Below are 19,798 nucleotides of genomic sequence, written 5' to 3' on the forward strand. Positions count from 1 at the left end.
ACAATTTGAGCCCAGGTTTCCAGAAGGAAAAAGACCCTCCAAATCAGTGTCACAGATAGTGGTCATCTTGGCTGAAAATAAGTTGCTATACTAGAATTGATGGATATGCAAGAAACTACATTCCAAAAATTTTATCTTGATGATTGAAAACATTGAAGTCAGCACAAAAGGCCATAAATGAATATATATAGCATTTGTTACGTCATAAATGGCGAATCCCATTTTAGAAATGCCTGACTTTTTCCAGTTTTGTATATAGCCTTAACCAAGCCTTGCCATGCCTCGTTGCCAACGATTTCTAAATCTATACAGGCTGGAACACAACAATCTTATAGCAGGATCTTGGCTGGAATCACCTGCTTGCACACATGCACAAATTCTTTACCTAAACAGCATCAACAAGCTTGTAGCAACTTCACCCTTAAGAATACAGTGGACTCATCTGCTGCAGCAGAAAATACCAGAACAGACAGGAAACTGTAACTGGTAGAGGTCAAGGTCACACAGCAATATTGCTCCTTTGAAACAGCAACATTAGGCAGCCAAGCGATTGACTAAAACAAAACATGGAGGTGTACTGACTTGTAATTTAGACACAGATGATGATGATTTCTGTAAGGGCCTGATCCAGTGACAAAAAGTAAAAACAAGAAAAAAGCTTTGGATCAGGTGCTAATGCACATTTCTTAGCATTCAGACATTAGTCATTCCTTCTTTAAAAATACGAATGGAGAAAGAAATTAGTATTTTCCTCCATAATTTCATTGTGTGAGGAATTATGTATAAATAATTAAAATCACTATTTAAACAGAAGCTGCTCATTCGCTTGCAGCTAAAAATAAAACTTGACCTTTATGACCTTTCATTCAGCATTCTCCAAGGGCATTAAGCTTAACTGAGCTACTGAGTCTCAGTGAAAAATCAGGCACTGATAGCCCCATTGTATGGAGACACAGAGAAGTCAAAGTAGAGCATCTCTAAAAGCAATGGGTTTTCAGCACCTTCGCAGCCCAGGCCACAAATAACTTGTTCAACTTCACACAGCAAATTACTGAAACAACTGAGAAGAGACAATCCTAAAATAGACAGGATACAGTGTTCACTGGCCTCACCAGAGGTAAAGGACACAGAGTTCAAAACACTGGTAAGCAGATGCTGTGTTATGTATACTACGTTCCCAAAGTTTCTCATCACTTGTAAAGCTGAAGCTGAATTAACAATGATGAGGTATTTCAGAAACTTTCTTCAGTATAAAGAGGAACAAATAACTCCACAACAGAGATCAAGGCATGACAGAAGGTGTTTCATAAGCTTACATACTCAGTGAAATCTTCATCCACTGTGTTTTTCAGATGTTTTTCACACTAACTAAAAAACAATATTTACTTTGCCCACTGTGCTTTACTTTTCCCCCTTTAAATAATCTTTGAAAAATAGGATTTTTTCTTATAAATCCATTTGAATTATACAATTACTGTTAAGTGCTGCTATCAGGTACGAACTACATTTTTAGACAACTCTGATTTTTAAATTGTTAATAAATGTGGATGTGTTTATGAGTCATAGTCCTTCACAAAGTGAAAAGAGGGCATGTTTTTAACATTTTATTTTTGAGTAGTAACTGTTTTGCCTATTCAAGAAGGTGAGAAACTGAAACTTGGAGAGTTGAAGCCAAGGGCATGAATCTGAGAATTTTGATGTTGGCTCCTGTTTCGACCCCTACCACCCGTTTGTTCCCGTTGGCTTTACAGATTTATACTGTGGGTGAGCAATGAATTTAAGTATGTGCCAAATTGCTGAGATCAGGAGTAGCGCCACTGATTTACACCACAAAACCACTGCAATTAACTGTATAAGATTATAAAATCAAACATGCTTGGCTTGGTGTACACATTAGGACGACTTTCCCAGAATAGGGACATCAGTCCTGTCAGCGTGGGCAGAGCTTTGCTGACAAAACTGTGCTTCACACAGGTGAATTAAAAACCTTCCCACAAACAAAAGGAAGCTTCACCGAGAGATTAGACAGAGTAACTGCATCAACACTCAGGACGTCTGCTGGCATAAGGGTGTCTGACAGTCAGGGGCCCTGACTCTTCACATCCCTGACCTATATAGCTGATGTCAACAATACAGATGTAGCCTAAATGTGTTGTAGAATTGTTCTCAGCTTTGGTTCTGTTTTATCTGGGTATATTATGCTGAGTGAGCGTTTGTCCTGTGGCTAAGTTGATGGAACTGTAGGTGAAAACTCTCAGTAGACCACATGAACTGAGAAATAAACAGCTCCAGTATTCCCATCAACACACAATGGACTCATTGGTAGACCTAATGCTAAAAGCTTACTGTTGAGTCAATTTTAAAATGTTCATTTTCAACTAATTTTGGTCAGTTGAATATCTATATTTGGTTGGGGGTAAGGGGGAGACGAGGGAAAGGTCTCAGTGACCAGCTCAGATAATATACTTATGAAGCTATCTCTGGAATTCTTACGTTGGTACCTATGACACTATCAAATTCATTGGAAAGAGTTTATCGCAAAGTTAAATGTCAGCAGCTGCAAGCCTTTAAATGGAACATACTTCAGCTCCTGGGCAATGGCAGCTATCTGTTCCACCCTGTCCTGGTGAGCAGCCAAATCGCTCTCAAAAGCTTCATGTTTCCTTAACATGGCGCGGACTTCTGTCAGAGAAGCAGATTCATAATCCTTCTGAAGTAAGGTCTGCTCTTTGCCTGAAAGAGAAAATTAAAATATTAGTCCTTTTTTACTAATTTTTTTTCTAGAATAATTGCCATTTTAGTCAACTTTTTAAGCTGAGGCATAGGGAAAATTACATGTATGAGATGAAGTCCCACCCCCACTGAAATCAGTGGCAAATTGTCAGCACAGCAACATTAATTAGAAATATATATATTTAAAGATCTCTCAGTAATTCTTTGATTCTTGCATAGGCTGTTTATACTGGTCTAAAATAGCAAGTATTACATGGCTTGAGAAACTGGCATAAAAACGGTATGTTGGCAAAAACTGGGGCTCTAAACTATTGTGGTAAGTCTTTTGTAGTGTAGACTTAGAAAACCAGAAATCACACTGCTATGCTGAGCTTCACTTTTGATAATGTACTAATGTTACTGTTATACCAAAAAAAAAAAAAAAGATTGAGATGTGTGGCAAACACTGAATTTTAAGTGAAAAATGTCAACCTATTTACAAAAGCCTAGAGAAGAAAAGAGGAAATTAGAAACTGAAATATTACTCAGTAGGCTCCTGCATTGGACAACTGAATCTATACAGACAGCCCCTACAACTGCAGCTCACCACAGGGCATTACACAGCTCTGTGAATTCTAGAGCCAGAAGGTACTATTGTTTCGTTTGCTATGTACCAGCTTATGTGAAGTTTTCCCTGCGTAACAGCTGTAACACCTCACCATGAGTAGTTTATGCTCAGAAATTAGGCTCTCAGGGCTGATAAACACTGTAGTTTCCCTTCTAGTATCTGCTTGGCAGCCATTTACAGCCTTGTACGCTTCCAGCAACTGTGTTATGGAATGGACTCTGGTTTGCTTTCACAGCGTGAAAAGATTCTATCTGGAAAAAGCCAGCAGCATGGCAGAAGCAAGATGACTGTTTCCAGGGAAAACAGTAGGATGACAGAGCAGATCTATGTTCAATGGTCCCCAACAAAACCGTATGCCAGTGTATGGTCCTATAGCTGTTACAACTACACGTAAGGTTAGGTAACCATTAAAAATCAAAACTATAAATGGGGTGCATTCCAGGGTATGGAACAAAGCATTAATGAGTCCGTTATCATGTAGTTTATGTGGACTATTCAAAACATCATGATGACCAAATGACAATCAACTCAGACTAACTCTGCTAATATTTTCACACTTAACCAGTGGTGTCACTGTGTTCCTGGTTGGATTGCTAGTGTACTAATACATAGGAATCCATTAGCAGTAATGGCCTCTATTCAAGTGCTGCATAGTCCCATTAAGTTTGACTCACTACTTCCAGAGTATGATTTTTACAGTTACATTTCATTACCACATGTCTACAAGTTAGGTCCTGACTACAGTCAACAAAACCTGCAATTTTATCTGTTACTATTTTGGGTTTCTAAAACTATCTAAACCACTTATGAGTGAGTTTCTGGCTGGTAAATATTCAGCAGTGACAGTTCAACTTTGAAGATTAAAACATTAAAAATGTTAAAAGACATCTCTGCTCACCATATGCCCACTGTTCATGAGTGGAAGCCTTCTGCCTAAATTTCTCAGCCAAGTGTTCAAGTCTTTCCAGTCTTCGTATTTCATTCAGCAGCCACTCTTCATAACCTTTCTCAGCTTGTTCAAGTCTCTGCCAAGCGCCGGCAATATCCTTTGAAGAGAACACACGGGAGAGAGGGGATAAAACTATAATCTCTTTTTATCTGAATTTGCAGATTTCTGATTCATTCACAATTTTGCTCCAAAAAGAGAAGTTTTTATGTCCAGATTTTGTAAAATCATAGAATCATAGAAAATGTCGTCAGGCAGCTCCGGAAGCCTTGTAGTCTAGATGTCTGCTCTTAATAGCGCATCCTGTTCAGGTGGGTTCGTGAAGGGAACCCCTATATAAATGGCTTCCAAACATAGCTACTCATTCAGTGTCTTCACGATACATTGCTTTTACCTCCTATTTTACAACGTGCATGTTCTTTTATGACATACCTATCTGTTATCAAAATAAAAGTACTTTTTTCTTGACAATAGCAAAATAATTAGTATCAAGAGGATTTGGTGCGTATTTTATCTGAAATACAAGCTCATTTCACTTTCTGTGGTGCACAAAGTTTTGTGAGCTTCTTCAGAAACTTGAAGGTGTGAATAGGAAATGGAAGTAACATTTTCTGCATATGGGGAGTGGACAATGGTCCTTTGCAGATAGTGCAATCATCTGTTTTTCAAATCTGAACAACCAAAACACAATCATAGAACAGAGTTCTATAGCAGGTTTGCTATATTCCACAGGAAATGTTTTGACCCGCAGTCGACTCACAATACTTATCAGCAGATGTACCAATTCTTGGTACTGACTGTTCTTATCTTCGCAGAAATAAGAAAAAACAAAATTTAATTTTAAAAAGTATAAAAAAAGCAGAAACATATATTGAGCAATGTCTGTTTCTGTAAGTCTAATGACCAAAATGTCAATGAAACAACTGTTGAGTTTTGCTTAAATAAACAATATTTGGTCTCACTAATAGAGAAGTACTGATAACATTCCCAAAGGAAGCTCTGTATCATCTCACATCTCAAGACCATTTGCTCTTGGGGAAAGCCTTCAAAGAGGCAGGAGCATGTTTATGAGAAAGCAAGATTCTAGAATGGAAGGGAACATGTAAAAAAGAGTGGTTTAATATTGATAAAGTACAACAAACTGAAGTTTCTGAGGATGACTTAAAATGGCATTTCCATCCTTCACTTTGAAATTTTTGTGAGAATGTTGATAAAAAGGAGAACGAAATATTGATGCCTCCTTTACTTACTGAAACCATTTTCCCCTCTGATGGCATGAAAGCTGGCCGATTGCTGATTCTCAGTTTTGTCTGCAGGGTGTTGAAGTTGATCTCCAGTTGACATTTCTCTTGGACTTTAGGAGGTTTGTGTTTACGGCGGTAGTCCCGGAAATCCTCTAATTTCTTCTGCATAGCCTGCATTGTTTTTTCTGGGGTCCTGTTTTCCAGCCAAGGAATTGTCCGGCGAATCCACTCTAAAAGCTTTCAAACCAACACAAAACAATTCAAATAAAGGCAACGGAAAAGCAACCAAAAAAAGATCATATTGAATGAATCCTAACCAAGTTGGCTTCATTTTAATATTATTGACTTCAATTGTTATCAGTGCCTTAATTGCAAGTAAGCACAAGATTTTCAAAGCTGAAGAATAATTTTTTAACTAATTTGCCCATATACTCTAGATATTTATAGAAATACTGTGATTTCCAGAAAGATTAACAGACATGTAAGGCGTCTCTAGCTAATTACTCAAAATCTGAGCTACCACAAATCACTTGCCACTTTCAAAAATATGGGTCTTGATGTCTTAAGCAATTATAATTATGGGATCAGGACAGACACCAGCCAAGTAACTCAGGTCATGTAAAAATCGTTACTCACAAGTCCGTTAGTGCCAATGTAGCACTACTGTCTTTGTGTCTATAATCTCAGGATGTTTTTGCAGGTTATGCATTAAAGACAAGGGACTACACATCTGTAGTCCTGACTCAACATATTTGCCATTTAGCAAGAAAGGACAGGAGGAGCACAATGTGCCCCCTTCTTCATTCATTTGCTGCCTGTGTCACAGGTGCATTGTGAAAAACCCTGTCCAAGTGTGCTTTGCAGTACACAAAGCCAATGGGCTTGCTTGGAGTGACAGGATCCTGTATGTACCACGTGTGGTCAAGGATGGCTATCTTTGGAGATTACAGAGACAGCAAGCTTGGTCTTGGGGCAGACCGATTACAGTTCTCAAAACACCCTTTTTGGCACATTAATGAGGCTGAGTGACCTGCTGGAGGTCACACAGGAAGTCTGTGTCAAAGGAATCATCTGAACCTTGACATCTTGGGCAACTGACCTTTGTACCTACCACTGTGAGATTTACCCTCATAGTGTCTCCACTTTGCTGTCTTGCAGAGAGTGCATGAATCTTTCAGCTTTCAGTATTACATGAACAAAATTGTCACCACATTACAAATGCAGCTGTCTTTACCTCACTTGCTAGTCGCTCATACTCTTCCATCAACCTCTCATTTTCCTGATTCACAGCAAGCACCTTACAGATACGGTTAGCTGCAGTCTCCGCCTATAAAATACACCAAATAAACAGGGCATATTCATAAACGCACTCTGAGAAAGGCACAGGCTTGGAGAAAGAGAGGGAATGTGGCTGCTGCAAATAAAAATCACATTGTTTTATAGTTGTTGATTTGTGTTCCTAGGTTACTTAGATATATATTTACCCTCCTTCTGTAGTCACAGATTACAATGGCCTAAATAGATCAGCACAGAAGTCACATTGTTGTACAGTGAAACCTTATTATACAAGGGGAAATTTCACACTGCCATTATAGTTGCCTAATAAATCTTTTATTTTCAAAGACAACTTAGGCCATTCTTAAAGTTATCCTATAAGGTTTTTGGGTTTTTTACATCACACCAAAAATTATTAGATTTGTTAGCCACACTGGAAAGACACTGCATGTGATTCAGGAGTCCCAGACCACTCTATATCTGCACATCATATGTGCATATACCCTTGAGAATATATGCAGCTCAGCCACTGACAGGAAATTTTTTCATGCCTCCTGCCAAATTTATTTGTGAAGGTACTGTGTAGCTCTGCCGTATTTAAAATTTACATCAGTCGTTTGACATCGCAGATCTATACTTTCATACAAATATGAGTCTGGAGTATATCTAATCAAATAAATATCTGTGTAGACTCCTGTGTTACAGAGTATTTGGAATCCCCCTTTTGCATGAATAGCAAAACCTTCACACCCAGAAGCGAGACGGAGCAACAACACAGCTGTGCTCTGTTGGGGGTCCTTATCAGGTGTAGGGGGCCTTATCAGACAGGAAGGGATATTAAACCCTGAGGATGAAGGAAAAATATCAACTACTGTAAGGGTTTTTTCTTCTTTTTCTTTTTTTTTCCAAATAAGTTGGGTTATGTCCATTTGCAGGCTAGAAATGTATGAAGCAGAACAGTGGGAAATGCCACATTTGTAAGTAAGAATCCCATCCTGTATGACAGGTCTGCTGCTGATGTTCGTGCCTTTTATACTAGTACTTTGATCCACAAATAATTCTGTTGGCTTCAGTGGGAACCAGGCACAAATACTGTGTTGGATGTCTTCTGTGCCTTTCTGCATCTTTAGACATCTTTGAAAATTTAGCCCTAAATTACTACTCAGCATGAGTAAGTCTAGAATAGTCTCAAGCTCGAAAAGTCAAACATTCTTTTATGCAACAAATGTATACGATGTTGATGTAGCAACAAACAACAACTCCATTTCACAGTATCTTCAAATACAGTTTTTCTGAAATAGTCCTTATAAACACCAAATAAAGACCCAAAATTAGAAACAGGAACGTCCATTGAAATTAAGGAGGTTCAACTTGCTATACAACATTTAACTAAAACAGGTTCAAGTGTTGGTTAAAAACAAGTATTAGTAGTCAAGTAGTACTTGCAATTGTTAATTAAAATCACAAAGTACTAAATTAGTTGGGTTTTTTTAATAAACCAGTGTAAATGTGAAACAACCAATCAAAAACAGAGCAACCTGAAGGGACAGTTGATTAATACCTGCTCTGCTCCAGCAAAAGCATGGTAGAAGCAGGACACATATGTCATGATAGCTCTCTCATCGGGTTTGGGAGTGTTCACAATATCTACAAGAGCGGGGGAAAAATGAAAACAAAACAAAAAAAAGGAATCGAGGAATAGAAAACAGGATGAATAAGTAAAAGCACAACATAGAGTCATTCTGATTGTTTTCTTGTCCATAGTTCTGTACTATAGAAACTCTACAAAGCTGTAATAAATTTAGTGTTAAATTGATGCATGCTGACAGAATAAAATGTACACTAGAAATTCAACATAAGCTCTAACAAAGAGGTGGATTTTTTAAAATAAGCTTGATCCTGCAGTATTGTCACAGAGGGAATAACCTTAATTTTACCAGGACTGTCTGCTTAAGAACTGGCAGGCATGTGTCTGGTGACTTAGAATGTGGGGTTTTTTTGACTAAGACACAGGAAAGACAGACTACATTTTGATGTGGGGAGATGTTCTCTGGAAGTTGCATGTGGATTAGTTATAACCTTAGCATTATATATCAGTATTCTTTATATTACCAATACCTGAAGTATGTCCAACTCTGAAGTACCTTGCTTTTTAAAATTTTCCTTTTTTTCATTAGGACACGATTCCAGAGCTCCTCTGAGATGCCTGTGTATGTTTCTGTGTCTATTTTGCATAGTAGCAATGTTTTATGTTGCTGTTTATACTTACCATTAAGCATTTAACATTTTAAAAACAATCCTGAAAGCATAAGAGAAGGGTTTGTTTTCTGAGCATCTGTTATGATGATTTTGAGATCTGTAGCAGGAATAATATCCAGCAGGGAGGAAAAAAGATGGCATTCTGCTATTGGTATTGTTTTTGTCACTATGAGCTGTTTTTCATCTTGCATTTTTAAAGGTGCTTCAAATGAATGAACACAGGTTCAATTAAAAAGAATATTGTCCTCTATCCCATTCACTAACCAGCTGTCAAAATCCTACTGGATATTATTAGTAAATATACAGAAAGATGAGACAGGAAGGCTTGTTTCTATGGAACAAATGGATAGACTACTACTGGCTCTACCAAGACAGTGGCTCACAGAGAAAATCAAGGAACAGGAAATGAGCTCAGCTCTAAGATGTTGTCCTAGTAACTAGTGAGGAAAAGATCAGAAGAGGAAAAACTACTGAAAGAAACAAGACAGAAGGTGAAGGATGAGATCTGATGCATCTTCTACTGTCTCACCTTCTGAGCACCAGCAAATGCATGGTAGTAACAGGAAACATAAGTCATAATGGCTCTTTCATCAGGTCTGGCACTGTTTACTACATCTGTGTGAAGAGAAGAGGGTTTATTTCTCAGAAATTCTCACAAGGTACTTCCATCAGATTATGGTGATGATGCCACCTCAGTGCTATAAGGATTCAAAATAAATACCACATTATTCAGGTTGCATTTGTTTACTGACATCAGTGCAAAGCTACCTAAGCTTTAGGAATCAGTAAATGGAAAAGATATAACTCCCCCTGAAATGGCAAAACATCTGAAGGTTGAGACTGTGCAGAAGGGTATTGCTACCTTCTGGTTTGTGGAAACTTCTAAGCAGATGGCATGGCTGGCAGATCTACTGGGTTCAGCTTCACTGTCGCTCCAAAGTAACTTCATCTAAATCACTAGAATTATTCCAGAGTTAAACACAGCCACAGACAGTCACAAAATAGGAGTGAGTACAGTGTATATTAGCACAGGGTCCCCGTGACTAGCAAGGTATTGACATATATTGGAAACCTGTAGAAATGTGCAGTCCAGAAATACATTTTGTGCTAAGAAAAGCTTGGATAGCAATCTCTGCGCCAGTCCGTCTTTTTAGTTAATAGCATAATAGGAGGAAATGGCCTCAAGTTGCACCAGGGGAGGTTTAGATTGGATATTAGGAAAATTTTTTACACTGAAAGGGTTATTAAGCATTGGAACAGGCTGCCCAGGGAAGTGGTCAAATATCACCATCCCTGGAGGTATTTAAAAGACGGGCAGTGCTTAGAGATATGGTTTAGTGGTGGTTTTTGTCAGAGTTAGGTTGATGGCTGGACTAGATGATCTGAAACGTCCCTTCCAACCTAGGCAATTCTATGATTCTATAAATCACAGAAGAGTTTGACTTGGCTAGCTGATAGCTTTGTCCCTGTTATGGCAGGAAAGAGTAAAAGTATAGAAAAGGTGCAATCAAAGTTCGGGTACGGGCACATTGGTAAAAATGGACCTTTTCAATACTTAACAGAGAAAGGCAGAAAAGGTGGTTTTACACCAATTATGGCTGAGTGATGAATAACGCTAGTGCAAGCTGCAAAGTTTCCTGCCAGTGTAAGGAGTGGGAAGATACTGGTGTGAAAAGACACACCAATGAGGTAAGATTTTCTAATATTAACAGTGAGATTTCTAAGTTCAGGACCAATGTATTTAGTGATTTTGCATCTACTTCACGTAGTTGTGAAAAAACTTTGCAAAGTTTCCACTGAGAACACAGAGGAAGTAGAGAGAGTGAAAAGCGATGGCGAATACTTAGAGGGTGTTAGAAGCAGCATGATTTCGCTTCCCCTTCCCCTGCCAAGAATAGAAAGATAAGGGCTAGAATGTGCAGAAAATCTGGTATTGGCCTAACTTTCCTACTACAGACTTCAAGGGGAGCAGACACAGTGAGTTTGAGTGCTTTGGATAATTCCTGTGTTATCACTGCTGTACTGACAAGCCACCAGAGCAGAGTCTGCATACTTGGAGAAGAATGCTTTGAACTAGTGCAGGCAAATTCCAGTATTTTGGCACCATTTTTTGCCTGGAGTACAAGAGTTTGGTTATCTTGAAGAAATTCATGAAACTTTAATAAATATTTCCTTGTTATGTGTCAACAAATTCTGTCAACTTTTATTGGAGAAACCAAAAATGAAACTATTTGTTAAAACTATCACTGCACATGGTTTATAATTAAAATAAACCCAAAAAAATGCTTCCCTCAATCTAGCTGTGTTTCATAGGAGGCATGTTGTTAGAGGGTTTTGAAAGTTATATACTTCTATTTCTATTCCTGGCCCTCTCTCACTTAAACATTTAAAAAAGTGAACAATCTTTAAGCTGCTAACAGTTTTATTTTCCTTTATTAGATTTAGATTTTAATTTCTTAAAGGCAAGGATTATCTTTTGATCCTGCATTTTACCTCAATTATCACAGTGGGGCAATGTGCTGAGGTTAAGGTCCAAACTATTATAATAAATACAAAAAATAATGAACAATAAGGAGTAAAGCAAAAAGTGAGTGACATTATTCAATACATGGGGAATAAGGAAAACATTGTTTGAAAACAAAGCAGGTTCCTCCATTATGATTCATGTGGAAGGAATGTTGAACATTTGCTAGCTACAAAACAAAAGAAGTTTTACTGTCTTCTGCTTGTGAGTAACACAAACTTCAGTAAGCTATAATTCTCACCTTCTGCGTCCAACATCTTAGGGATATCCAAATGCTTTTCAGCAATTTCCATGGCAAGGTTGATATTTCCTATGGGGTCATCCTGCATTAAAGAAGAAAATACAACTAGTTAAATATAGAAGTTTTCCCTTGAAGCAACACTACAGAAGTACACAATAAATTACTCTGTTTTTCCAAACTGTAAACTGGAGTCACAACTATTGTTCTTCAAAAAGCAGAGTATAGGTATATGAACTTTTGGTCTATCTACTGCTACACTTTCAAAAGAAAACATTAATAAGCTAGGACCTAGCTGCCTCTAGGACTCTGCTGCAAATATATTCTGGAGGGGAACGTAGATAACATATGCAGTGTACACTCATAATTCTGAGCTAACTCTGAATGAAGTACAGCAGTAAGACATACAGTCAAGGACACTGGTCCAGTAGGCTATACTGGACAGTTAATCAAAAAGTTAATCCTGCATATTTTATACCTACTATACCTTATCATACAGTGATAAGTATTCTACTGAGTTTCCTGTTGGTCAGGTGTGTGCATGAGAAGAAGCAAGCACAGACAGAACAGTTCTTCAAAAGGAGCAAAACTTCCCAGTTTTGACTTGGACAGAGAAATCTGTAAAGCCTCTACAAATCAAATTTTAGAGCTGTGGAAATTCAAGAACTTCCTCTGGTTTTGAGATTTTGATTTTGTTTTTTGAATGAGAGAGAAAGGAAGCAGTGAGCACAGTTCAGGTAAACAGCACACATTTCATGTCTTACACTACAGACCAATATTGCCAACAACTGAAGAGCATGTCAGATTAGGGCTCCTCTTAAGGCAGCCTTCCGGTATCACCTTGGAGTGAAAACACCCTATGTGAAATGGCAGTTCATGCCATTAATGCTATTATTATTTTCACGTATTTACAAACTGCTAAATGATCATAGCCACTATGAACAATGCCAACGTCTACAGAGAGAAGGTGGGGAAACATGGCACAGAAGAGCAAAGTTAGAGATGCTGGAGCTCACTGAAAAAACAGTAACAGGTTTTCTGTAGGGAATTGCGAGGGCTTCCATTTGAATACAAACACTTCCTATAAAGGAATCCAGTCTCAAGCATGCATCTTTTGTTACTTTGAAATGAACTTAGCAAGATTAATTACTATGGAATCACAGCAATTATTTAAGTTTCACAGAAGTCTGTTCTTCGTGCACCTACGTATGCCAGGTATCATAAATAGTAAAGCCCGTGACACATCTTTCTATAAACATTGCATGTTCAAGAAAATGTCTTATGAAGAAGAGTTTACATTTTGAAACCTAACAATTTGGGTATAATAGAATACAGTCTCTAATCATAAATTCTCTCTCTATCATCATTTAGCAGTTTTGTGCATCATTGACATTAAGAGGAACTTAAAATGTAGACAATATTTAAAACCCATGAACTTATTTTTGCTATTACACAAGACACCATGTATAATACAACATTTACTAACTGTGTATACAAAAACTCTTACTGAAATTAAATGGGACAAAAATACCGCAAATCTAAGCGAGACCTATTGACCAGGTTAAAACACTTTGCTTATGGATGAGTGATGAGCACCTCCTATTTGCGTGCTTGGTACTAAGTCCATGAGTAAATTGTGCTCCACTGGTAAAAGATTTGTTTAAAATCACAGCAACTTCTGAAGAGTTGTAGGAGATCTCCATCACCCGTCCTTTTAAACAAAACTACAAGCCACAGTAACTAAAAATCTCTGCTACAGCTAAAGAAATACCTCATCTAACTTGTCATAGTCAAGAAGATCAGGCCTGTGTCTATGGATAAGGGCGCTGAAAGCAAGGCCATTTTTCCAGCTACAAGTTCACACAAAAAACATTGGTGAGAAAAGGAAAGGACAGCATGCAGGAGATAAGAAACCAAGAAACAAGACACCAAGACAGCTGTTAATGTAACGAAAATGAGCAGTCAATCAAACACAGCCAAGTCAGAAAAGCAAGATCTATTTTAGGATTTTTCTGCATGTGCTTTATGTGCCACAGCTCAGCCCCAGTTTGAAACCTGACCTGTTCTTATTTTGGAAACCGCTAAGAGGGAAATAGTAAGGTTGAAGTGGATCTGCTTATGTTCTATTCCCTTTTCTCAGCACTCATATATAGGATGGTTATACTGTGAAGTTTTTAGTACTGTCTACCTCTTTTTCAAAGCACAAACTCAATCAAACCAACTTCTGTTCGTGCCATACCTAAGCACATGTACACAGAGACAGGTAGCTTAGTCATTCCAGGAACCTGTTTATCTGTAGAAATGGTTATATGAAGAATTAGAGAACAAGCTGGTGTTGATGGCTAATATTTCATCCTTTGGTTCAGATCTGCAGTTGTATTAACATCTGCTTAAATTAAAATCTTAAGTGTTTAGGAATAAGTTAATTTAATTTTCATCACTGCAACCTTGGGTTGCAGCATGAATTTAGCATATATATAAAACAGACTAAGGTTTTAAAATAATTGCATCTCATTCATTCATCTTTTCCCTCATCAAAAGCTTTCTGATAACAGTCAATTCCACTAGTAAAATCAATTTGTAATGGAAGGGGATGGAATGGAAAATAGAGTCTATGATTTACCACTCTCTCTCATCAATGAAAAGTTGCATTCAAAAAATTAAAACCACAATTAAGTTTTCTGCTTTACTGGTGTTTACGGGAGACCTCAAGATGCATTCATTCCAGAGAGCAGAAAGTGGTACATATGTATTGAGAGCTAATGTGAAAAGACAAAATTCCACTTTCTTTCTAAGTTCTATTCTTCAGTAATGGTACCCAGAAATTCTGACATTATTACTTGCCCTCTCCCTCTCAAACCAAAGTAGCTGGTATCTTTTAGAATATGTGCATTTTGCCGGAAGTAGCACACTGTAATAAAGTAATTTTGTAATCCCCCTGAGTACTACCTAAGGAAGTTAGGGTATCAGTTTTGTTTCCACTTGTCTGGAAGTATAGGTAGAAGTATAATTTAAGAATTGGTGAATATTTTCTATGTAGGACTAGTAACTTATTGCATACTCCTGATTACCAAGGGTAGTGTTTGTTCTAAGGAATCTTAGGATTAATCATCATCTCATTGTTTACTGCTCTGCAATGTACAGTCATTTACACAACATACAAAACAGGATGGACTGTGTAATACACTCGGTGATTGGAGAATTCCAATGTATTTGATTTAACATCATATTGGGCAGTATAAAAGACTTCTTCAGCTGCCTAGCAACTGAGGACCAGATTCAGCAATTAAATGCTGAATTCATTGCAATAGGAAGGAAAGAAGGACACAGGACGGTCATGGGGACCTTTCCTCCACATCACTCGGTTTTTTTGAGGGAACTGAGAACGCCAGTCAGAATTAGTACGCACTCCTCAACTCGTGTTTTAGAAAACATGCTAAGCAAACCAGAAGTCAGCCAAATCACTGCAGGACAGCGTGCTGTACCACCCAGATTGATGACCTTATTTAGCTTGGAGTAGTCAATAAGATCAGGTCGGTGTCTGTGGATAAGTGCACATAATCCAAGGCCATCTTTCCAGCTTCACAACAAAAAAAATAGAACGGAAAAATAATAGTTAATAGATTAATGACATTTTACAGTTTGATCCTTGCTCAAGGCTTAAAATCAAGAAGGAACTCTCCTGTCAAATCCTGACACTTATGTTCTGTCAACACTCATCCCTCTGAGCTTTTCTGTTACTGTACTCTTTCCTGTAGTACGTCTCTTATTCTACAGTCCATAAACACTTAAGGACTCCATAAAACTTTCTAGGCAGTGTACAGTATGTGCAACAGTCCCAGATTTCAATTGCTTAATTTGTGCAGTGTTCCAGGATAGCTCAGAGTACACATTCATCAATGAGAGTGCATAATCTCCTATTACACTTATAGCACGTTTGCAAAAAAACTGAAAGGAGAGCAAACCTGCAATTACTTGTATTTGCTGAGGGAATTGGCTTTTTCTGTGTCAGTTATTTCAGACAATTTTAACGGCACAACCATGTTGTGCTCATAGAAGTATGAAGTCATAAATCAGCTTTGTTTATTTAAAACACTTCACACATATGACAGCTTCGATCTGAGCTCTGGCACTTCAGTGTGACATCAGGCCCACTACCTTTCAAGACAAAAATAGGCAATGACCGGAGCTACAAACAACATCTATATGGAAAGATTATGAGAGATTTCCTTTCAGCTAGAACCAATTATTCTGAAAGATACTTTATGTAAACACTTAATGTAATCACCGGGACTGTGGGTTTGTGGTCTTACCCTGTGCAGTAATTGTGTGATACTAAATGTGTTAAGACTGTTAGAATCCCTATCACTCAGATGGTCTGGGTAGATTCTTCAAACAACAGAACCATCTCCAATAAAAATGTAATACAATTAATCAGAATGTACATACATTGTATAGTATAAGATCATCCAGAAGGTAAAACAATCAAAATGAGCACCAAACTAACAAAAAACTTTTTTCCAAAAAGGTATAGACTAAAATGGTCTGGACAGCCTGTTGTCAAGTAGTTCTGTAAGAGCTGATCAACCTAGACGTGAATCAAGGTATTCCACTCAAGATGTTTTCCCCATACCATGTATCAGACCAGCACATATATATGTATAAACGCTAAGATTCTCATCATGTAATTTACATCCATATAAAGCTCTACTCAAATATATCTCTCTATATTCAAGGAAAATAACACATAACAAATTTCAGATCTCTGAAAGGCAATACAGGGACTGCAAATCAAACAAATTCTTTTTATCTGTGGATGAATGTGTGAACTGTATCTTTTCTATCACTACATGTGTTTTAGGTACCGTACATTAAGAATTAATTCAAAACACCACAATAGTGTAACACAGAACTCTTGTTGTAAGTACTATAAAGGGTTTCAGGGAAGGCAAGATCACATGGTTAAACAGTGCAAATGGCAAGTCATGTAGTTTAATGAGGTGGGTCACTGGCAGAGCTACAGGAACTAGCCCAGTGAAATCCCAAAACTAGCAGCCTGCATATGGCCTAGAACTCCCTCTCTAGCCCTTAATGAAAACACAGAACCAAGGCTGGAGCTTCACTAAATTTTTTAACTTCGGTAATGATTCTGATTCTGAATACAACTAAGTTTTAAAGTGCTGCTGTTGTCTACTGAGTGCATTTTTGGCTGCTTATTTATAGTTACGTTACAAAATAATAAAGACTGATTCATCATAACGAGATATTTGCATGCTCAACACATTGGTATTTTTTGCCAAGAACAGTCTATACCTACAGTGGCTTTCATTTGAAAGCAGTCATTTGCCAAGTCACTATGCTGCAGTATTCAGGTATTCCCATATACCAAGGACCTCTAATAATGTAATATGGTCATTCTGCATTTAGTAGGGATTTTTCTCTTTCAAATAGTAACTATGGAAGCCATGGTAAATAATGCCAAAGGCTAACCAAAATAAGACTCTGAAGATACAGCATAAGAATTTGAAAATAGTCTGGTTAACAGTGGAGTGAAATTCTCCTGTCAAATACATACCTATACAACTGTGGGGAAAATTTGACCTAAAATATTTCAGACTGATTCTGCCCCTTGAAATAATGGAAGTTTACCTAAGATGAAAGTTCTGAATGTTCACATTTCTGTAAGGAGCAGTTTTTCTTTGACACCACAGCAGCAGCCCTTCTTTGGCAGAGGTCTCTGTAAAAGACACCAGGGGAGTTAAAAAAAAAAGGAAAAATTTAAAAAGTGCTCAAGTAATTAATTTATTGTCATCTTAAATGTGGTCAGCCATCTGAAACTAGTTGGCATGAGCCAACATTTAATCCTAAAAAGATACTTATACAAATGGACTAATGGGGCTCCATTAGGACACAGAAGTCAACTCAGCTGGAACAACTCAGACTAGAGTCTCAGCCTGCACAATAATTCTGGGATATTAGAAGTTTAAGAAATTATATTGGTTGGACAGCAGAATTTATATTTGGAGAAAAATACCCATTACAAATATAATAGAACTAGACATAAAAGATTGTGTTGGTGCCTACATGAAATATGCTTATAGTCTCAGTCCGTTTGCTTATGGGGAGATATTAGCGCTGAAGAAATACCTTCATTATCTGAACCCTGTGGGCATCTGAATGCATAAGTAAAGGATAGAAAAGATCAAATAGACCATTAGGTCCACATTTAGTGTCCCACAAATTACGGGCAGGACAGCATGCAGAGCTTGAATTGACTCTACTTTTGTTAAAAATTGAGATTAGTTTCTAGAATTCTAGACTTTTCACAGCATAGACTTGATCTGAAGAGCACTGTAACTACAATGCACTTTTTGGAGTCAGTTACCAAGTGAAAGTTAAGTAAAAAAATTCTGAAGGAGTGGGGGGAAAAAGTGATAGAAAGAAGAGGGATATAATCAGATATTTGCAAAGAATGTGAGAAATGGACAGAACTAAAAAATTATCTCGGAAATAGGAGCACCATACAGGGTACACCATAGTTTCAGGCCACTGAAGCTCAGAAATACAGGCATGTTTCTATCTCTAGAACTGAGAGAAATGCCCAGAACTTCTGCATTTAGAATGCTGCCTCAAGGTCTCTCTCAGGATAAGCAGAGTAATTACTTTTTCCCTCCAGAAATTGATTTTGTCATCAGGTAGGGAACTTGCAGTACCATTTTCTGTGAAAAAATAATTCATTTTTAAAATACTAATCTCACTTGTGCATAATTCATATAAAAATGTCTTTAAACAAATTTCCTAATTATTTAACATAGTTGCATTACTATTACCTTCCACTGAAATGTCCTGAATAGCAAAGCGAAGGATGATAGTCCAGATCATACCCAGCGTCATTTTCACATTGCCGTCAACAATTTCTAAGGTGAAAAAAGAGATAGTAGTAATATTTAGAATGTGTTTTCTGTTTTCTCTTATTTTAATCATATAGAATCATAGAATTGCCTAGGTTGCAAGGGATCTTTCAGATCATCTAGTCCAACCATTAACCTAACACTGCCAAAGCCACCACTAAACCATGTCTCTAAGCACCACATCTATCCGTCTTTTAATTACCTCCAGGGATGGTGATTCAACCACTTGCCTGGGCAGCCTGTTCCAATGCTGGATAATGCTTTCAGTGAAAAAGTTTTTCCTAAAATCCATCCTAAACCTCTGCTGGCACAACTTCAGGCCATTTCCTCTTACCCCATCACTTGTTACTTGGGAGAAGAAACTGACCCTCACCTCGCTACAACCTCCTTTCAGGTAGCTGTAGAGAGCGAGAAGGTCTCCCCTCAGCCTCCTTTTCTCCAGGCTGAACAACCCCAGCTCCCTCAGCCGCTTCCTCATGAGACTTGTGCTCCTGACCCCTCACCAGCTTTGTTGCCCTTCTCTGGACATGCTCCAGAGCTTCAATGTCTTTCTTGTAGTGAGGCCCAAAACTGAATACAGTTTTATATATATTAATATATCATAGAATATATTAATAAAATATTGAAAAGAAATAAAAATAAACCAATAATAAAATAATAATATAATTATGGAATTAATATATTACACAATATCTTTCTATAAAAAAATCTATTCTATTTAATAAATTCATTGTATTTCTACCATAATTCTTTATCTACACAGAGTTCATCTGGGTTCATTTTTCAACAAACTCATGCTTGTGCTACCCTGGCAGTAGGACTGAAGATTACTGAGGTTAAGGTCACTTCAGCCCTTCCATGCTAAAAGGCTTCTCTCCAGGTAGTTGTAACTGTCTGAAATCTTTACCTTTTAGGCTGACTTTTTTGGAGAGAGCCTGAGGGGAAATACTTCTTTAAAGTTTGAACAATATCAGCCTTCCTTTTTCAAATACAAAGGAACTGAAAAAAATATGGTCTTACCCCAAATTTTAAGAAACTACAGGACATTAACAACATGATTT

At 37.6% G+C, this 19,798-nt stretch overlaps 1 protein-coding gene across 1 annotated transcript in view; it reads right to left on the reverse strand.

Annotated features, from left to right (window-relative positions):
- Positions 1-19,798, reverse strand: part of ACTN2 (actinin alpha 2) — a 70,224-nt gene that overhangs the window by 18,137 nt on the left and 32,289 nt on the right. The window contains exons 4-12 of the mRNA XM_054195112.1: positions 18,657-18,743; positions 17,476-17,563; positions 15,328-15,406; positions 11,830-11,911; positions 8,367-8,452; positions 6,765-6,857; positions 5,537-5,767; positions 4,239-4,386; positions 2,583-2,733 (exon numbers count right to left, since the gene is read on the reverse strand). Coding sequence (XP_054051087.1) covers positions 2,583-2,733; positions 4,239-4,386; positions 5,537-5,767; positions 6,765-6,857; positions 8,367-8,452; positions 11,830-11,911; positions 15,328-15,406; positions 17,476-17,563; positions 18,657-18,743 — 1,045 coding nt within the window. The remainder of the gene's footprint in view (positions 1-2,582; positions 2,734-4,238; positions 4,387-5,536; positions 5,768-6,764; positions 6,858-8,366; positions 8,453-11,829; positions 11,912-15,327; positions 15,407-17,475; positions 17,564-18,656; positions 18,744-19,798) is intronic.

Source organism: Rissa tridactyla, chromosome 3, assembly GCF_028500815.1.
Source record: "Rissa tridactyla isolate bRisTri1 chromosome 3, bRisTri1.patW.cur.20221130, whole genome shotgun sequence".
Classification (NCBI taxonomy): domain Eukaryota; kingdom Metazoa; phylum Chordata; class Aves; order Charadriiformes; family Laridae; genus Rissa; species Rissa tridactyla.